The 17735-nt window shown below is 34.0% G+C and overlaps 1 protein-coding gene across 1 annotated transcript in view; it reads right to left on the reverse strand.

Moving 5' to 3' along the window:
* Window positions 1–2644: 2644 nt before the first annotated feature.
* Window positions 2645–17735, reverse strand: part of LOC150094978 (GPALPP motifs-containing protein 1) — an 80207-nt gene continuing 65116 nt past the window's right edge. Inside the window, exon 6 of the mRNA XM_090411162.1 lies at window positions 2645–6391. Coding sequence (XP_090267288.1) covers window positions 6236–6391 — 156 coding nt within the window. The 3' untranslated portion in view covers window positions 2645–6235. The remainder of the gene's footprint in view (window positions 6392–17735) is intronic.

Raw genomic sequence — 17735 nt, forward strand, 5'->3', positions numbered from 1 at the left:
TACTTAATCATTACATTATAAACTCTACAAATGAGTAAAATTTAAGTTAGGATTTTAAAACAAATGTGTGTGATAAAACTGAAATTCTTTCTTGTGAGAAAAGGGTGAGCAGTAAACCCAGAGATATTTAGATTTTTTGCTGAAATTAGTTCTACTTGAAAAACTGTATATATATATATATATATAAAATTGACAATACAGATGAAGCCCTTTGGTCAGAAAGGCATGGGTTAGATTCCCGTCTATGACATGAGGAACCTTTACCCGGTCTCTTTCAACTAAAGGTGAGTTAGCTGGTCTCATTCAGAGGTAGAGGTTTTTTCACCTGGAAACTCATGTTTTTCATCCCTTAGAACAGGCAAACCAGCCCAATGAACACACAGATTTACACCCATGAATACTTACAATATGTGAAAAAGAAAGGGTCCTCACCACATGTCGTTATGCCCATAGTCAACAACCATGAGTCAACCTCCTAGATAGGAAACAACACATGAATGGGATAAAAATGGAATTCACAAAATGACAAACTTGACAGCTATGAATTGTGTATTGAAATCAAAATGAGAGAACAGAATTCCCAAGACAATCATAAAATCCAGTAGATTTGAACTGTAGTTGAAAAGTGTGATGTTTTCCTCTCAGCCAACTAAGTTAACATATATAAAAGTCTACGTTTCACTCTTTCAAGCATTCTAACCAAAGCAGATAGACTCTGGTGATCTTTGTATACTGTTATTAAGTGTAGCTGCTTCAATGGATATGTTATGGATGGTCTCAAAATAAAGAAATGCAATGCAACTTCTTGAACAATCTTTACAGTGCTCTCCCTTCTCTCTGAAATCAACCAATATTTGAAATTAGCAGAAAAAACAGTGCCAACCTACTAATTTCAATGTGGATAAATTTTCTTTTTATGTTTGCATTATTCACTTCAAGTCTGGAAAATGCTGGCTAATAATAAAAATTTATAGTTTTTAATAAAAGAATTAAAAACATCTATAAAAGGAAGGGATAGATCAGTGAAAGCTGAAGATGAAAATAATTCAGAACCATTGCATCTTTGTTAATAGCAAATAGCTTTCAAAGCAAAACCAAACGTCCTAAGAATAAAGGATAATTAGCCCAATATTGTGACTCTCAAAAGATACAAATTTTCAGAATATTCATTGGGATTAAGTTAAAGGGAGATGGTAAATCCCGTTTTATTTTATTATAGCCGGGTACGAAACTCGGATTGAAATCCATCGAATCTATAGTTTCATGCCGAAAAAACTATCGGCGAGCCCAAGTGTAAGTGATCACTTGGGTTCCCTGGTAAAATAGCCTTTTGGCTTATTATTCATTGGGATTGTTTTATTAATCAAAATTATATACCAACATTACAAACACTGGCAATATAGGTATATAAAAGCGATCACAGTTCTCAAATTCCCGTGTATATTGGAGAGCAATGGGGGGGGGGGGGGGAGAACATACTTTCTATGGAAAATATGCCATCTTTAAAACAGAATAATATATAAATTAAAGATACCAATAAATTATATTCTTGCTTTAATCCTTTATCCAAGTGTAAGCAAACAAAGCTTCCACCTGAAGTAATAACCTTCAGGAATCGGCAACTCATATATTGAGGCTAATGACTTCACATCACTTGCCTTAGTATCCCATAATGGGATAACTCATACTTCAGGCACAAACTTTGTTTGCTTACACTTCAATAAAGGATTAAACCAAGAATATAATTTCTTGGCATCTTTAATTTATTGTATAACTAAGTGGAAAAACTTCCAAGAATAATATATAATATTAAACCAAGTATAAAATATATGATTTGTTCTAAAATTAAGAATCAAATATACAGAATAAAAAATTGTAGTAATTCAAAATCTGATGTAAATAAAGTATTAGCTGAAATACAACTGAAATTGTATATACTGCAATTTTTCTCAACAGTGAAAAAAATGGAGTTTTCTCAATAGCAAAATATCAATATTAAGGTATTTATATTTGGTGGGAAAAAATATGCCAAAATAAAATATAAAAAACAAAATAACAAATGCAAATGAATTCATTAGTATACTATGCCAATATAATAGTTATATTGTAAACCTCGAAAGTGGTACTAAAACTACCGTTGCAGCATTTAGTTCTTATTTATTCAAGCAAGGCAAAAAGATGGATTCCATGCATTTTCCTCACTGCATGGAAAACATTAAATACTGAACATCAAAATTAAAGTGATATGAATAAATGAAAATTTTTCACTATTTTTTTCATCTTTTCATAATGTATTTAGTCAATTTAAAAAGAAAAAAAACTGCATGCATATCATAAAAGTTCCACTAATTATCTGATTAATTTATCCTGCAGCTCTTTACCTAACCAACTATCCACAATGGATGAAACATATCAACTATCTGACTCCACATACAAGTTACTTCAATGGTATATTTTGGATTCAAGTGTATGCAAACTGTATAATTAATTAGAATCCATTAATCATTATATGAAATCTACTTTTTAGCATAACTACAGGAATACTGCATACCTTGCAATCAGATCAAATGAAATATTTAATTACAATCATATGCATAATTTTTTTATTTATATTTTAAAAACACAATACATTACATCAGTTTTAATGACTTAAAAGTTATTAAATAAATTGCAGTTCATAAGCCTTGATGTTAAGATGTTTGAAAATTAGAATGATTTAACACTTTCACAACATGGAATATGAGAGTGCATGATAGCAGAGCATACATTTCAACATTAAAAAAAAAATAATAAAAAAAGTGAACCCATCTTTGCCAGCTGCCAACATGTGTAAAAACTAAAATAAATGCAATCCTCATCCACAACACAACAATTAAGCAATCTTTAAAAATATTTCTTTTCTATATTCACATTCACATTTATAGCTTACTTTTATTCATATACTATTTGAACATTTCTGCTTCTATAGGGGCTTTCCACTTTGACAAAAAAAAACTAAATAAATAATAATAAAAATAATAAATTAAATCCAAAACATCTTTAATTAATTTTTAAGATTTCACCGATTGCTATATATAAACCTAGAGAAAGTTCCCTACACAAAGCTGGATCATGAAAACAATAATGAAATGGACATGCCCCAACTAAAATGTTCACCAAATAAATGCAATTATTAAAAATGTTATAGTTCAATAACTTTTTCTTTAAATTTTATTAGTGGAAATCATTATTTTTAAACATTTTGTAAAAAAGGATGGACAGTATGATTTTTACTTCATTAATATAACATATAACAGTATGTATGGAGCAATATATAGACAAATAAATCAGCCATGCATTGCGATCATTCAAAAGCATATCAATAACATGAAACATAGTTTTTTTTTTTTTTGTAAGGCTACCCTATCACTGGGACACAGTTAATGTGGATCCAACTTTGGTTTGTATTAGAACTGAAATCTAATTTTTTCTTTATATAAGAAATATCTTGATATATATAAACCTAGAGAAAGTTCCCTACACAAAGCTGGATCATGAAAACAATAAAAAGGAATGTTTTTTCATTGTTTACATGACATTCATTCAGTATATGAACTTGAAGCAATCATGAAAAAAATGGAGATCTGGGTGCTTCTCTGTAGAAAGTCTATGTGTTCTCATTAAGTAATTAATTCCATCCAAATCAACTTAATTATTTACCACAGGTATTTTTAAAAGCAATCCATATAAAAAATGTATAAATCTTAAATTAGTGACATTAAAGTAGAATTCTAAAAATTTGATTCGTTTACACCCCCCCCTGCAAAAAAAAAAAAAAAAAAAAAAACTTCAAAGAAAATATAATGATCATTTTTTTTTTATTATGGCAGACTTAAAATTATTGATATTTCTATTATACCTATACTTATACTAATGATATGTCTCTGCATTTATGTCAAAACATTTAATTATCATCAAATTCCTGACACATACCCTCAGGGAGCATGTACAGGCAAAACATTTAATGGATAATGCAAATTCTTTAAATTTGGCATTATCCATTAAATAGGATAATGTAAAGAACTCATATAAAGTTCTTTCTGCTGTTTAAATTTTTACAAACAGTAACAAAGAAAACAAAATAATAATAAAACATATAATCACAAAAAATAAAATTATCTTGCTTTAACGTTAATATAAATTATGGGATTTCATAAGGGCTTGTCCGAAACTTTAACACAATTCTATAATATTTGTTTTACAGCATAGTAACAATAGTCTGTCTTTTATTTCAAATAAAACTGCACAGAAAATAGTATGTGTGTAGGTACTGTGTATGGTCAATAATACATTTTTTACATACAAACATGCATTAAGAATTATGCATAATGTTTTCTTAAAAGAAAACATTATTTATAGTTTCTGTTTCTTTTAATAATGTTTTCTTATAAAAAAATCTAGTGCTACATATCCTAGTCACAGTTCCTGAGTTGGTCAATATCGGGTGCAGGTGAGTATCTTTTTTTTTTTTTCCCTTTTAATTCTCCTCCAAGAAACTGTGCATATTAAAAAAAAGTGTGTATCAAATTATAATCCTTTCATTGATTAAATCTAAGAATTAATGCATAACTGTATAATGAAAAAGGACTAGCCTTTAGAATGAATTTTTACATTCTTCTAAGTTATGAATCACAAGCATGTTTAAATTCTTGAAATTTGAAGAATGCAAGAAAACATTGAATTAGATTCATCAATACATAAATAAAAACTGCAGATGTGGCCTTGCAGTCTCATAATATAAACTTGACAATGGATTTTTTTTTTTTTTTAAGGGAGCCACCCCTTCATTATTTATTAATTTTATACTAGGCTGTAACTGATCTATAATTACAGATCAAAAGTATAGCCACATGTATGACTTATAACAACAAATCTCATATGGAACCTACTCAACTCTCATGTGCAATTTTAAGAGTTTTTACAAAGGTAACAAACAAGAGTTTTCATGAAGTTCATGTCTGTCCAATCTAGTTAACCACTCAACATATTTTGATGAATTCTGGCACAGGCATATTAATTAAATTACAAAAAATAAGGCATAAATGAAGTAGATTTATGTTTCAATTCGTCTTATGTTTTTAAACAGAGGACACAGTTGAGGCCATTTGGTTGTTTTCTACCTACTTTCCCCTCCACCTACTTCCACTCTCTCAACCACTATCTCCTTGGCTTCTTCATATTTTATCAGCTACAGCATGACTAGAAAGTTCCTACTTTCCAATGGAAACCAACTATATTGTACACATCATGCAAAACAATAGAAAATTAATGAGAGGGTAATCCAGCAGTAACAAGTTGTTCCCATTACTGCAGCAATAGAAGTGCTCAATGAAATATAATTCTATTCACATGTTGAAAATGTGTTCAAGAGCACATTTTAAACATGTCAATAAAATTAAATTTGCCAGAATGCACTTTGTCTGTTTACTAACAAGTCTAATTAACTCTTACTTTTTATTAATAAAATTATAATATTACCTTAATCTAATATTAAGAAATTCCAAAGAACTTAGGAAATGAAAACAAACATGTATACTTGTAAAAAAACCTAGCTGGTAAAATTTATTTATAATTTTGATTTAAAATTAAGAAGCACATTAGTTTTCACTGAAAAAACATTCAGTACTTTCTATCCATATTATTAAATTTTAATGTACTGTTTTAATTTCACAAAAGATAGCCATATGACTATATTAACTCTGGAATATTGCATATTAACCTTATATCTCAGTGATGTATGGTTAAAGTCACAGGTTTGTACTGATAAAAAGTACAAACATTAACATTTTAATAATATTTAAAATAAATAGCTTTACAGAAGAATATGGACATTTTCTTTCTTAGATACGTGCAAGCTCATTCTTTCAAAAAGAAAAATGACTTATTAAAAATACAAAAAGAACACTGGGAAGTTAAATAAAGTATATATTACTTTATTACTAAAAGTAGAAAGTCATAAAATATGCAGGAGGAAATCAAATATATATACCATGAGCTAGAGTGCATGTGTACTCATGTATTTAGGAAGAAGACATTTTCTTAACTGATGTGATAACATCTTCGTGGCAATATCACGAGTCTATAAGTATATATATACAATATATACAAAACATTTATACATTATTACAGTACATGACTACAGTTGATAATATACATGGAGTGTTATGATATGTTGGTCATATCATATAAGGAAACACTAGAGGAATTTATTAGATCCATGGGAGAAGCGAGAATTAAGAAGGCGAGAACGATTAATGAGTGCATTAGTTTCTGCTGTATCCACTTTATGTATGGCAAGGTCAGTATCACGATCAAATGGACGCCTCTCCTGTGGTTTTGATCCTGCTTCTTTCTAAATAGGAATAGAAGGAAATGTAAGCATAAGATTTAATGCATCACTCTTAAAAAGATTTATTTTTGACACATCTGAACACAACAAATAATGTAAAAATCAGTGTTTATAATTATATAGTAATGACATGAACTGCTTCATTTTAAAATACAAAATAATATTTTCCATTATGAGTAAATTCAGTCATTAGAGAGTAGCTTAGATGGTAAGTTGCTCACTGGTTACAGCAAAATTCTGAACATGACTGTTTGTAAAAGCTTGCTAGCTGGCTTTTACAAACAGTTTTTATGAGCAAGCTAGTTATAACTTCTTGAGTTTATAAGGCTTGTCTTTAAAAAATATAAATAAAGCTTCTGATTTTACTTTATATTTCTATTGCTACTCTTCAATTTACAGTAAAGTCCAGTTTAGTATTCAACCTGAATTATGGAGTCTATTTGCAAAACGGTAAGACTGCTCATGGTATATTGGGTGCCGGAATGCTCAGTAAGGGGCATGGTTTCTTTTTCAAAGTAACATCTTTTATACAATATGGTAAGTCCTTGACTGATTTGAGTTATGTGGATCCATAGATACATGGAGGCAGTACTTCTGCTTACAATTAGCAATTCCATTTATCAAGCACCACTTTGTGAACATAACAGAGCAAAAAGGCTTCAATTTGACATACAAGATGATTCAAATTAAAGTACCTCTATTCAGAGCAATATGTAGAGAGAACCAGTATATGAAATACCCTCAATCTTTTTTGGGCATTCTAACCAGATCACAGGGAAGAGATTTTGACATTGAAAAAAGTTAAAAAATACCGATAGGGTAAATATGGCACTTTGAGCAAGAATAAAATTACATTTATATGAACCAGATGATATGTGATTGTGAAATGATTCAGAGTTAATGACAAACAAAGTTATTCGATTATGAATATTTCGTTCATCTCATAAAATAACGTGATACAAAAAACAAAAATATCATATAGATCTGACATACTGCAAGGATCAATGGATCCTTGCAGTATAATCAATGGAGATGACGTTCAATGTGTTGGCTTTTGTGCAGGACCAATAGCTGATACTGCCATATGGCATGTGCTGAAAGGTTCCACAAATGATGCACAAATCTGCTGGGTGAAGAATTTTGCTCCTATACACTATATTTTCTAGGTAACCTCAAAGTCAAAAGTTACAGGTCGATGTAGGGGCCATTTAATACAAAATGAGCAACCGATTACTCTATCCTCTGTGAAATGTTGATGCAATAATTGTTGAACTTATATCCTACATGAGGTGGTGCTCCATCTTGCATCAATGCTGTTGTGTTCAGGCACTCTCTTTGCTGCAGTTGTGGAATGACAGAACTGCTCAACATATCCTGATAATGTGCAGCTGTGATCGTGCAGGTCACAGGTCCAATATAATGTATTTCTTAGAAAGAAAAACGACCCAATAATGAACTTGGCCATAATTCCTATCCATACTGTACCCTTTAACAAATGCATGGGATCGTGCTGAAATGCACAGGGATTCTCTGTAGCCCTGATGGGGTAGTTTAGGGTGTTTCATACAGATGATAATGAGCTTCGTCATTCCATCAATGCTAATGTTTCTCAGATGCTGACATCTTCTGTTTGCATCTCATCTGTGGCTGAGTTTATATAGGTAGCACTGCAATGCTTTTCAGAAAGTTCTCCACACTATTGTAATATGGCAAATCTAATTGTCTTGGCACAGTATATGCACTGCATGAACCTACAGTATTCTTATTTGATTGTTCAACTGCAGTTGAAACATCACCAGTAATTTGCTAATTTCAGATTTACGACCTCTTCCTTGGTTGGACTGTCAAACTGCCTGTCTCTTCAAATCGATGAACCATACATAATTATTATTATTATATTGTACAGGCACCTCCATGGAGTCTGAAGACTCGCTGCAGGAGACCCAAACTATGCACACAATCTATCACACCTCTCCTTGAACCCATTAACAGACAAAGTACTCACAACCCATTCCACTCATTCACAGCGCTCCAAGTAAAAAATCTAGCCCTTGCACCCCTACTAACCACACCTTTATTCAACTTCCAGGGATGACCCCTTGTTCTGGCCTCTCCAGCCAAGTGCTGAAACATTTCCCCTACATCAATCCTATAAAACCCTTTAAGCAACTTTAAATGTTTCTATCATATCCCCTCTTTTTCTCCTATCAGCCAACTTCTGCAATCCATGCACCTTCAATCTGTCTTCATAGGGAAGATTCCACAGACCACTCACCACCTTGATCACTTTCCTCTGAATCTTTTCCACTGCTTCCACATCCCCAAGAAACCCAGGAGACCAGACCTGTGCACAGTAATCCAGATGCAGACGTATCAAGGCCTTATAAAGAGGAATAACAACTTTCTTATCTCTACTTGTTAATGTGTTCTTCAATAGCCAAGTAATCTTATGGGCTACCTTATTAACCTTAGCAATATGTAACCTAAACTTTAATTCTCTGTCCTCTACCATCACCTCTAAATCTCTACTCTCATCTATTTTCTGGAGTATAATGCCATCAGTGTGATACACAGCTTGTAATCTGTCTATCCCAAAATGTATAACTTTACATTTCACCACAATAAACTGACATCCATTATCTTTTGCTCATACTGAGAGCGTATTTAAATCATCCTGCAAGAGCTCTGCACATCGCCATGATTCACTATTACTGTACCTAAGTTTATAACATCAGCAAACAACTAAATATTTCCTATATCATTTATGTACAAATTAAACAGCAATGGTCCTAGCAGTGAACCTTGCAGCACACCACAAGTCATCTGTTTTTGCCTCAATTCTGCCCCTTCGTATACCACTTTTTGATATCTGTCCAGCAGCTACCCTATTATCCACTTAACCAGTGTCACCTCCATCCCCATTTGTTCTAATTTTCGTAACAGAGTTCCATGTGGTATTCTGTCAAATGCCTTTGCAACATCCAGCAGAATCATCGTGTAGCCATTTCCTTTATCCAACTCAGCTGTTACGCTATTATAAAAAGATAATAAATTAATAAGGCATGACTGACCTTTCACAAAGCCATGTTATCCCTCATAGAGTATATTTTTATCCACCCATTCTTGAATTCTCTTATTGACCAATTTTTCTAGTACTTTTACCACCATGCCTGAGATACTAATTGGTCTATAATTTGCTACTGTAGTCTTAGAATCTCGCTTATGTAAGGGAATTATTTTTCAATCGTTCCACTCCCTTGGAGCTATAATGAGAACTGAGACTAAAATTAATGAGTCTAGTCAGAGACATTGCCAGTTTCCTTGCACATTCTCACAAAACCTGAGCTGATATCCCATCTAATCCCGCAGCTGTATTTACTATATTCTGCAATATCCTAAGAGCCTCCAATTCATATAACCTCTGTTCCACATTAGTGTAGTCTGTCACATACATTAAAGAGGTAACCTCACTTGAATGATATACCCTTGCAAAGTGGTCACTCAGTAACTCAATTATTTTATCCACTTCTGTCTTCTCGTGACCATCATCACTCATTAAGATTAATCTTCAATAATCATTCTTCCTCTTACTTGCCACATAACGAAATACCTCTTTGAGATTTCCTTTGGCCTGGTTGGCTAGATTCTCCTCATAATCTGATTTTGCCCTCCTTGCCATGCTGGAAACCTTAATTGCCTGAGCTTTATACTGTTCATGAGTTTGCTGGTCTCCATTCTCTTTATAAACCCTCATTTTCTTCTTCTGCATAATGATATTACTCATCCACTAACTCCTACCTGATTAACCCTCCTTATCCTAGGCATATACAATTTAATATTGCTTTCTCTAGATCAGCGCTTCCCAAACTATCCCCCCCCCTCGGGGACCGTTAGTTTCGTTGGGGGGGGGTGAAAAAATGAAAGCAAATTTTAAATGTTTTAAGACTAAGTAAATAATATTATCTTAAAAGAAATGTATTTAATTTTTATTATTTCTTTTTTGTTATTTTTTATATTTTAATGGAAAAAATCACCCATTGGTGTGTTGGTTCACAAATTTCGCTTCCTGCATATTTCGGCGCTTAATGAATATTAGCAAATATATGCTTATTCATATTAGTTTCATTTCAAAGGTATTGATAATTTACAAACGCAAAATCTTGTGCTCATTTAAAATGGCCAAGTTTTTCACGATTTAAATTAATGTTTCATTGCTAGTGTGCAGGGGTGCTTAAGGGTCAAAGCTGTATAACTGAGAGGAGACCTCCACATAGCCTTTAAAGGAATGCGGAGAACCGACCAGGGCTTCTGACCTAATGTCCAATCCTCACCTTCTCGTGGTGCACCCTGTTGGGTATCTATTTGGATACTGAACGAAAGAGGATGAGCTGGAAATTTGGGATTTAGCCGACCAAATTGTATTCTTATTGGTTAAACCAAAATAAAAAATGATGGTACAACAAGACAAAATTTCATGACGGCTGGGGCTTCGCTCGGTTAAACAAGGCCCCCGTTGTTTTCGCCAGGGAACCAGGGTGAACAGCGAAAAGTCAGCTACTGGAACAAATCTGAAACCAAACCCCAACTCAGCATCACCAGAGTTAAAGATCGGTACTATCAACGTAAGAAGCCTGAATGGCAAAGAAATGGAGCTAGCTGAGGAATTAGATAAGTACCAGATCGACATAATAGGGGTGACTGAAACAAAAAAGACCAAAACTGGTGAGATCTTTCTGAGCAATGAATACAAAATATTATATTCAGGAAATGACAATCAAGGAAAAGAAGGAGTGGCCATAGTATTCAACACAAAATATGAGACTAAACTTCTTGAATGGCAGTCAGTCTCAAGTAGAGTAATGTGGGCAAATATGAGAATGGGGAACTGGACAATGAGATTTATTTGTGCCTATGGTCCCACAGAAGGTTCTACTAATGTAGAAGTGGAGGAATTTTTTGAGGCTTTAGAAAAAGCGACCAACACAATGAAAAAGGAAAAGTTGGTCCTTGTTGGGGATCTAAATAGCAGAGTAGGAAATGATTGCGAGACATGCAAAAATATTTTGGGAAAATTTGGAGAAAAGAGCAAAGCTAATAATAATGGCAAATATCTGTTTGATTTCTGCTCAGGACATGGACTGGTTATTACTAACACCATGTTCCAACATAAAAATGTGCACAAATTCACATGGAGAGAAGAGGCTAGGAATAAGAAAAGTCTCATTGACTATGTTATTGTTGATAGTGATATTTTCTCCCTGGTGCAAGACACCAGAGTGTAGAGAGGATTTGAAATTGGAAGTGATCACTATTTAGTCTTGAGCAGGATAAAATTGAATTTCATATTGAAAATAATAACATGTAAGAAAGTTTTAAAGTGAATAAAAGTTGAGCAGCTCTCAGATGTGAACTGCAGATTAAAATACACAAAGATTATTGAAGAAAAAATGAAAGAGTTTGAGAACAGGAATCAAATCTTGGAGATTCAGTGGCAAACTCTGAAGAAAACATTGATTGATTCTGCCAGAGAGGCACGTGGTGAGGTTGTCTGCAAGGATAAAAAAATCAGAACTCCCTGGTGGACACAGGAAGTTAAAGAGGCAGTGAAGGAAAAGAAGAAGGCATATCAAAAGTTCCTGTCAAATAAGTCAGCTTGTGCTCTTAGAGAATATAGAGACAAATGCAAGAATGCTAAACACTGTGTAAAACTAGCTAAAGAAAAGTAATGGGAGGACTTTGGCAAGAATATAGAAAATAAATATCAAGAAGGTGGCAAAATATTCTGGAGGTTGTTGAAGAAACTTAGGAATGGAGGAAAGAGTGCTGTAAAAGGAGTTAGAAATGATAAAGGTGACATGAAAACGGGAGAAAAAGATATTCTTGAGGTATGGAATAATTACTTTGAAAAACTGCTAAATGAAACAAGCAGTGATGACAGCACAGTGGCAAAAAACACTGACCAGCATGCAGTCAGGAATACGTATCCATACTTGAAGTAGATAAAGCCATCAAGGGCTTGAAATGTGGAAAGGCAGCAGGAGTAGATGATATTCGACCAGAAATGCTGAAGTATGGTGGTATAAGAGTCTTACAGTGGCTGCACTGCATAGTTCAGAAAGCCTGGACAGAAGGACGAATTCCCGATGATTGGAGTAGAGCTCTCATAGTACCCATATATCAAAAGGGAAATAAACTGAATGTGAGAATTGCAGAGGTATTTCCCTACTGAGTGTTCCTGGCAAGATCTATGCAAGTATACTTGAGAAACAGTTAAGAAGAATTGTGGAAGAAAAGCTTGATGAAGAACAAGTTGGATTCAGGCCAAATAGAGGCTGTCAAGATCAGATCTTCACTTTACGACAAATAGTTGAGAAAGCATGGGAATATAACAAAGATCTGTATTTAAGTTTTGTCAATTTGGAAAAGGCATATGACAAGGTGCCAAGAGAGAGAAGCTATTCAATACGCTGCAGTTATATGGTGTCAATGGGGCATTATATCAAGAAATACTTCGTCTTTATTTGAGTTGTAAGTCAGCGGTTAGAATTGAAGGAAGTACAGGAAGATGGTTTAATGTTAAATCTGGTGTGAGACAAGGATGTACATTATCCCCTCTGTTATTCATGATCTATATGGATCACATTATGAAGGAAAGTGGTATTAAACATGATATCAAAATTGGAGATGTTAATGTCAGCTCTTTGCTTTATGCGGATGATCTTATACTTCTAAATAAATCCGCTACAAGTCTGCAAGATTCTCTGACTAAATTGAATAGCTGTTGTAATAGATATGGTATGAAGGTCAGCATTAAAATGACAAAGATAGAATGAAAAGAGGTAGAATTGTTGAAAATGTCAACTGCGTTCTGAACGGGGAACCTGTGGAACAAGTAAAACATTTCAGCTACTTAGGCACGATTTTTAGTGAAGATGGTAAATTAAATATGGAAATAGACAACAGAATCAACAAAGCTGGTATGGTAGGCAGTCAATTGAATAAATTCATATGGAATAAGAGAAAAATTAGTCTGAACACTAAATTAGCTGTATTCAACACAGTGTTCAAACCCGTTTTAACTTATGGATTTCAGAGCTGGGTTAAAAGTAAAACACTTGACCAAAGACTAGAAACCACATATATGAGAGTCTTGAGAAAGATTATAGGCGTGAACAGATGGCATCAATGGTAATATCATATTAAAAATGAGGATATTAGGAAAGAACTTGACATTGTCAGCATCCAGGAATGCATTAGCAGAGCTAATCTCAGGTGGTATGGTCACTTAAACAGAATGGGCGAGGAAAGATTAGCAAAGCAAGTGTTCTCTGCCAGGTTGGCAGCAAAACGATCCAGAGGAAGACCAAGATATAGGTGTATTGATACGGTACAAAGTGCCTTAGACGATAGAAATATAAGATCTGATAATGTTGGAGTCTTGACAAGTAACAGACTGATTTGGAGGAAAATTGTAAATAGGAAGTTAGTAATGATGTAATTTTTTTCATGTAGTACTATCATATCCTGTACACCCCTTGAGTGTACATGGCAGGAATTTGATGTTGATGATTGCCAGTGTGCACAGGTGTGCCGATGCGTGGGAAAGAAATACGCTTCGTGTGTATGTTTTGTACTGAATATAAATACAATAAATAGTATAATAATATACGTCTGTATTATGATTTTTTTTTCCGATGGAGGCTGTGAAATATTTTAATTTTTCCAAAGGGGGCCTTGACATCCATAAGTTTGGGAAGCACTATTCCAGATGACCCTTAACTATTTCTCATGCACTACTAACATTGTTACACCCTGATACCTTCACTACGTGGAATTTTCAGTTATCATGGTGTAACATGAAGAGAAAATTAAATAAAAACCCTGTATAAAAGCGAATACATGAATTATTTAAAAGAAAGAAAAATATTCTTGCATCCAAGTAAAATATATAACAAAAAAAAAAGTGTTTGTTGAACTAACTAATAAAAGAAGGAATATATTAGTGTTGTGATATAAAAAAAAAATTAGCTAAATAAGACAGAAAGTATTAGTCATAAGAAATTGTATGTGAGAGGCTAGAGATTAAAATATTAAGTAAATTCTTAAAAATTTGGAAGGGGGATTAATTTAGAGGCTAGCAAAAGAAAAACAATAGACTATCACTCAGGGTCAATTCCCGAATTTAGACATCATCACGTGCTCACCGACCTCAGGATGTTTGGCAGAAAAATGCCACCCTAACTGGTCGGTAAAGTCGAATCCAGTAAGGGGCGGAGAAAAGAAATGAAAGAAGGTGCCATTAGGGGGTCAAGGTATAAAAGGGTTAGAAACCACCCCCACGAGGCTTTTTTTTCGGATAGTTTCTTCACGAGCTTTTTCGCATAGGTTCCACATGGTTTTCCTGAGTGGCAGGATTGGAGTTAATCTCCGTCGTCACAACAAGGAAACAAAAGTGAGCGGGATTTCGATTCCGTATTTCCTATGGTAAAAAACGAGGAATGCCATTTAGCTAAAGGAAAGAAGGTACTATCTATGTGTTTCATAATCCAGTGACAACTATGAAAAAGGAAATCTGTAAAGAAGTCTGTGTCCACGTGGTGAGTTTCACAGCCATTGTATAGATGATTCAATGTGTGTCCTTAATTCAAGAACGAAAAGTTAAGATCGCGTAAGCACAGTTTAATACCAAAAGAACTTAGGAGTAACAGATTATAAGAGAGATCATACCAGGATAGAATAATCGGAAAAAGTTAGAGGCCAATATAGAAAACTCAAGAGAAAAAGGTACTGTAAAAATCTCGTGTTAACCGAAAATCGTCTATAATTGTAATCATAAGTCCTGAGATTTATGCATGTGTATTGTAACTTATAGGAAAGTTTTAAATGTCAAAGTTATGTGTTAACACAGTGAAAGGATAATTTAATCTACATAGTTTTAGATAGTTAAATAGAGTGAGTTGATCACATATGTCCAGGTGCTACAGCATATAGCATATTCAGACTAATATAGGGTTAACTAATGTGTTAATTAGATCTGGGATTATACATATGATTGTATGAGTCGAATTTGTTATGGCGGCATGATCGCAATACTCATATAAGATCACAGCCAAATTACTTGTGATAAGCTAATGTTATTTTGTAAATGCTTTCTTAGTATTGAATTGAATTATATTAGAAATTGAATTGTACCATACTAATGAGTTTAATAAACTTTTGTTCATTGATAAAACAGTTGTCTGAAATTGCTGCCCAATGCACCACTTGAAAAACGTACGAACCTAATCATGCGGGAAATTAATGTGTTAAAAAACGAGATAAAGTGTCACGACTGCAATATTGTTTCACATTCAGACATATTTTAGTAATTGCTCCTTGTTTTTGTATTTAATATCTAACTAAATGTCCAAAAAGGTGCAGTATAATATAAATATTAGGGACACTAAGGGGAGAAATAGCTTAAATATTTGTATTTTTGGATGATATCTTGTGCATAGATAATAGTTGAACATAGATAAGCAGAATTTCACTAGATAGAATAAAAATCATAAATTGGGACCCAACAACATCCTTATCCTACAGTATTTAATACCATGCCATGCCACAGCTTTAAGCTTCTTCCTAAGCTTGTCATAATCACATGCCTCGTAGTTCAACGTATACCCCCTTCTTGACAGAATATTCCTCATGCTGTACAATCTCCCAAGTCCCAGGTGAAAGTGACAATCTGCATGGTCACTTTCACCAATCGGAGGCAATGTGGTCACCTCAGTTATGGCTCTTCTGATCCAATACTCCCCTTCATCACATGCTACCTCAAGTAATTATCTCTCAGCAGGTGTATAAATTCCATTTCATTTCTGCCGTGTGATCTTTCTTCCTTCAAGTCTATATCTACATACTTGAAGCCCCCCCCCCCCTCCAATAATAATCACTCACACCTGTAGTCTTGGATTGGTACTCATTGTACTAATCCAAGACTGCTTCAAATGAATAGCCACCCTCCCACCTATCTCCTATTCTTTTTGGCTGCAATTCATCGACTATCATCAGCAGTATTCCCCCCCCCCCAACCATATCTTCTCTATCTTCCCAGAAAATACTAAACCCTTCACATTCCATCCTTGTAACTACATCATCTGCTGTTAGCCAAGTATCATTAATGCTTATAACTTTTGGCAAGGTTGTACTAGCCAATGTCAAAAACTCCTCCATTTGTTCCTGATACTTCTGGCATTAGTATACAGAAACCCTCTCAAGTAAAAATATTGAATAGGGTAGTCATTTCAGGAAAGACTAGATTCCGCACTTGGTCATTCTCACACTCACTCGCCTCATAGGTGCCTAACCAAACTCACCCTTTCATCTAATTGCTAAGTTTTCCTGAATTTGCACTTCAGCATGCTTGGTGAACAAAGCTGTCTAGACACCTAACACCAAAGCCATTTAGATGCAGGCCATCAGCATTGTAGAAATCCTTCTTTCCTTCAAATACAGACCACAAATCCTAAGTCATTCCTTCTGCACAACTTACGTATAAACTCATTAACTAGTAATTCCTTCCTCCTCAGTTCGTCTCTATCAGAACGTGGTAGGAGACTTACAATCTTCACCTTCTTGCTCTTCAGTTTTGCCTCATCTAACAACTCCTTTACATCCTCCTTCATGGAATACTTCTTGCCTCTGAAATCATTTGTGGCAACCAAGACAATCATTTCCTTCGACTTACCTTTTCGCATCCAGATGGCATGACTAATATCATGAATTTTTGCACCGGGGAAACAGGATTTTATCACACTTTCATTAAGTTTCCGTAAATAATTTTCTCCTTAACTTGTTTTCCTTTTTGGTTCGCTTGGTGTTTATTACTACTCTGGACTACCTGCTTCTTTCTGTTCTTGGCTTTGCTAATCTCTTGGCACTTCTGCGATTTTTCAATTTTGAGCTTTGTCCTGTGAAGGGTAATATTCAAGTGCACTATTTCTTTATTAATGTCCTTTTCGTTCTCCTCTATTTTCATGGCTGCATGCTGGACATTAACAACATCATTTCCCATCCTACCGTTGGTACTGTCCACTCTACTAACATTTGCTGTGTACTCGTCACCTGATAGACATTCACTGTTGAAACATTTAATACACACCCTCTCTCCAGTTTCAATTTCGTTCCGCATATCCTTTAATTTTCTTGATGAGTACATTTCACACACACTGGAAATTCAAATCATTCCACAATGTGTTATTTGAAGCCACTGTTCTACCATGCATTGGGGCTTAGGTACTGGTTTACATTCATGTTATACTTTAATGGAATAATTACAGCACAAAGAGAAATAATTAAATAACTG

The sequence above is a fragment of the Typopeltis vanoorti genome, chromosome 21 (assembly GCF_054136105.1).
Source record: "Typopeltis vanoorti isolate ZY-2024b chromosome 21, IOZ_Tvanoo_1.0, whole genome shotgun sequence".
NCBI classification, from domain to species: Eukaryota; Metazoa; Arthropoda; class Arachnida; order Uropygi; family Thelyphonidae; genus Typopeltis; species Typopeltis vanoorti.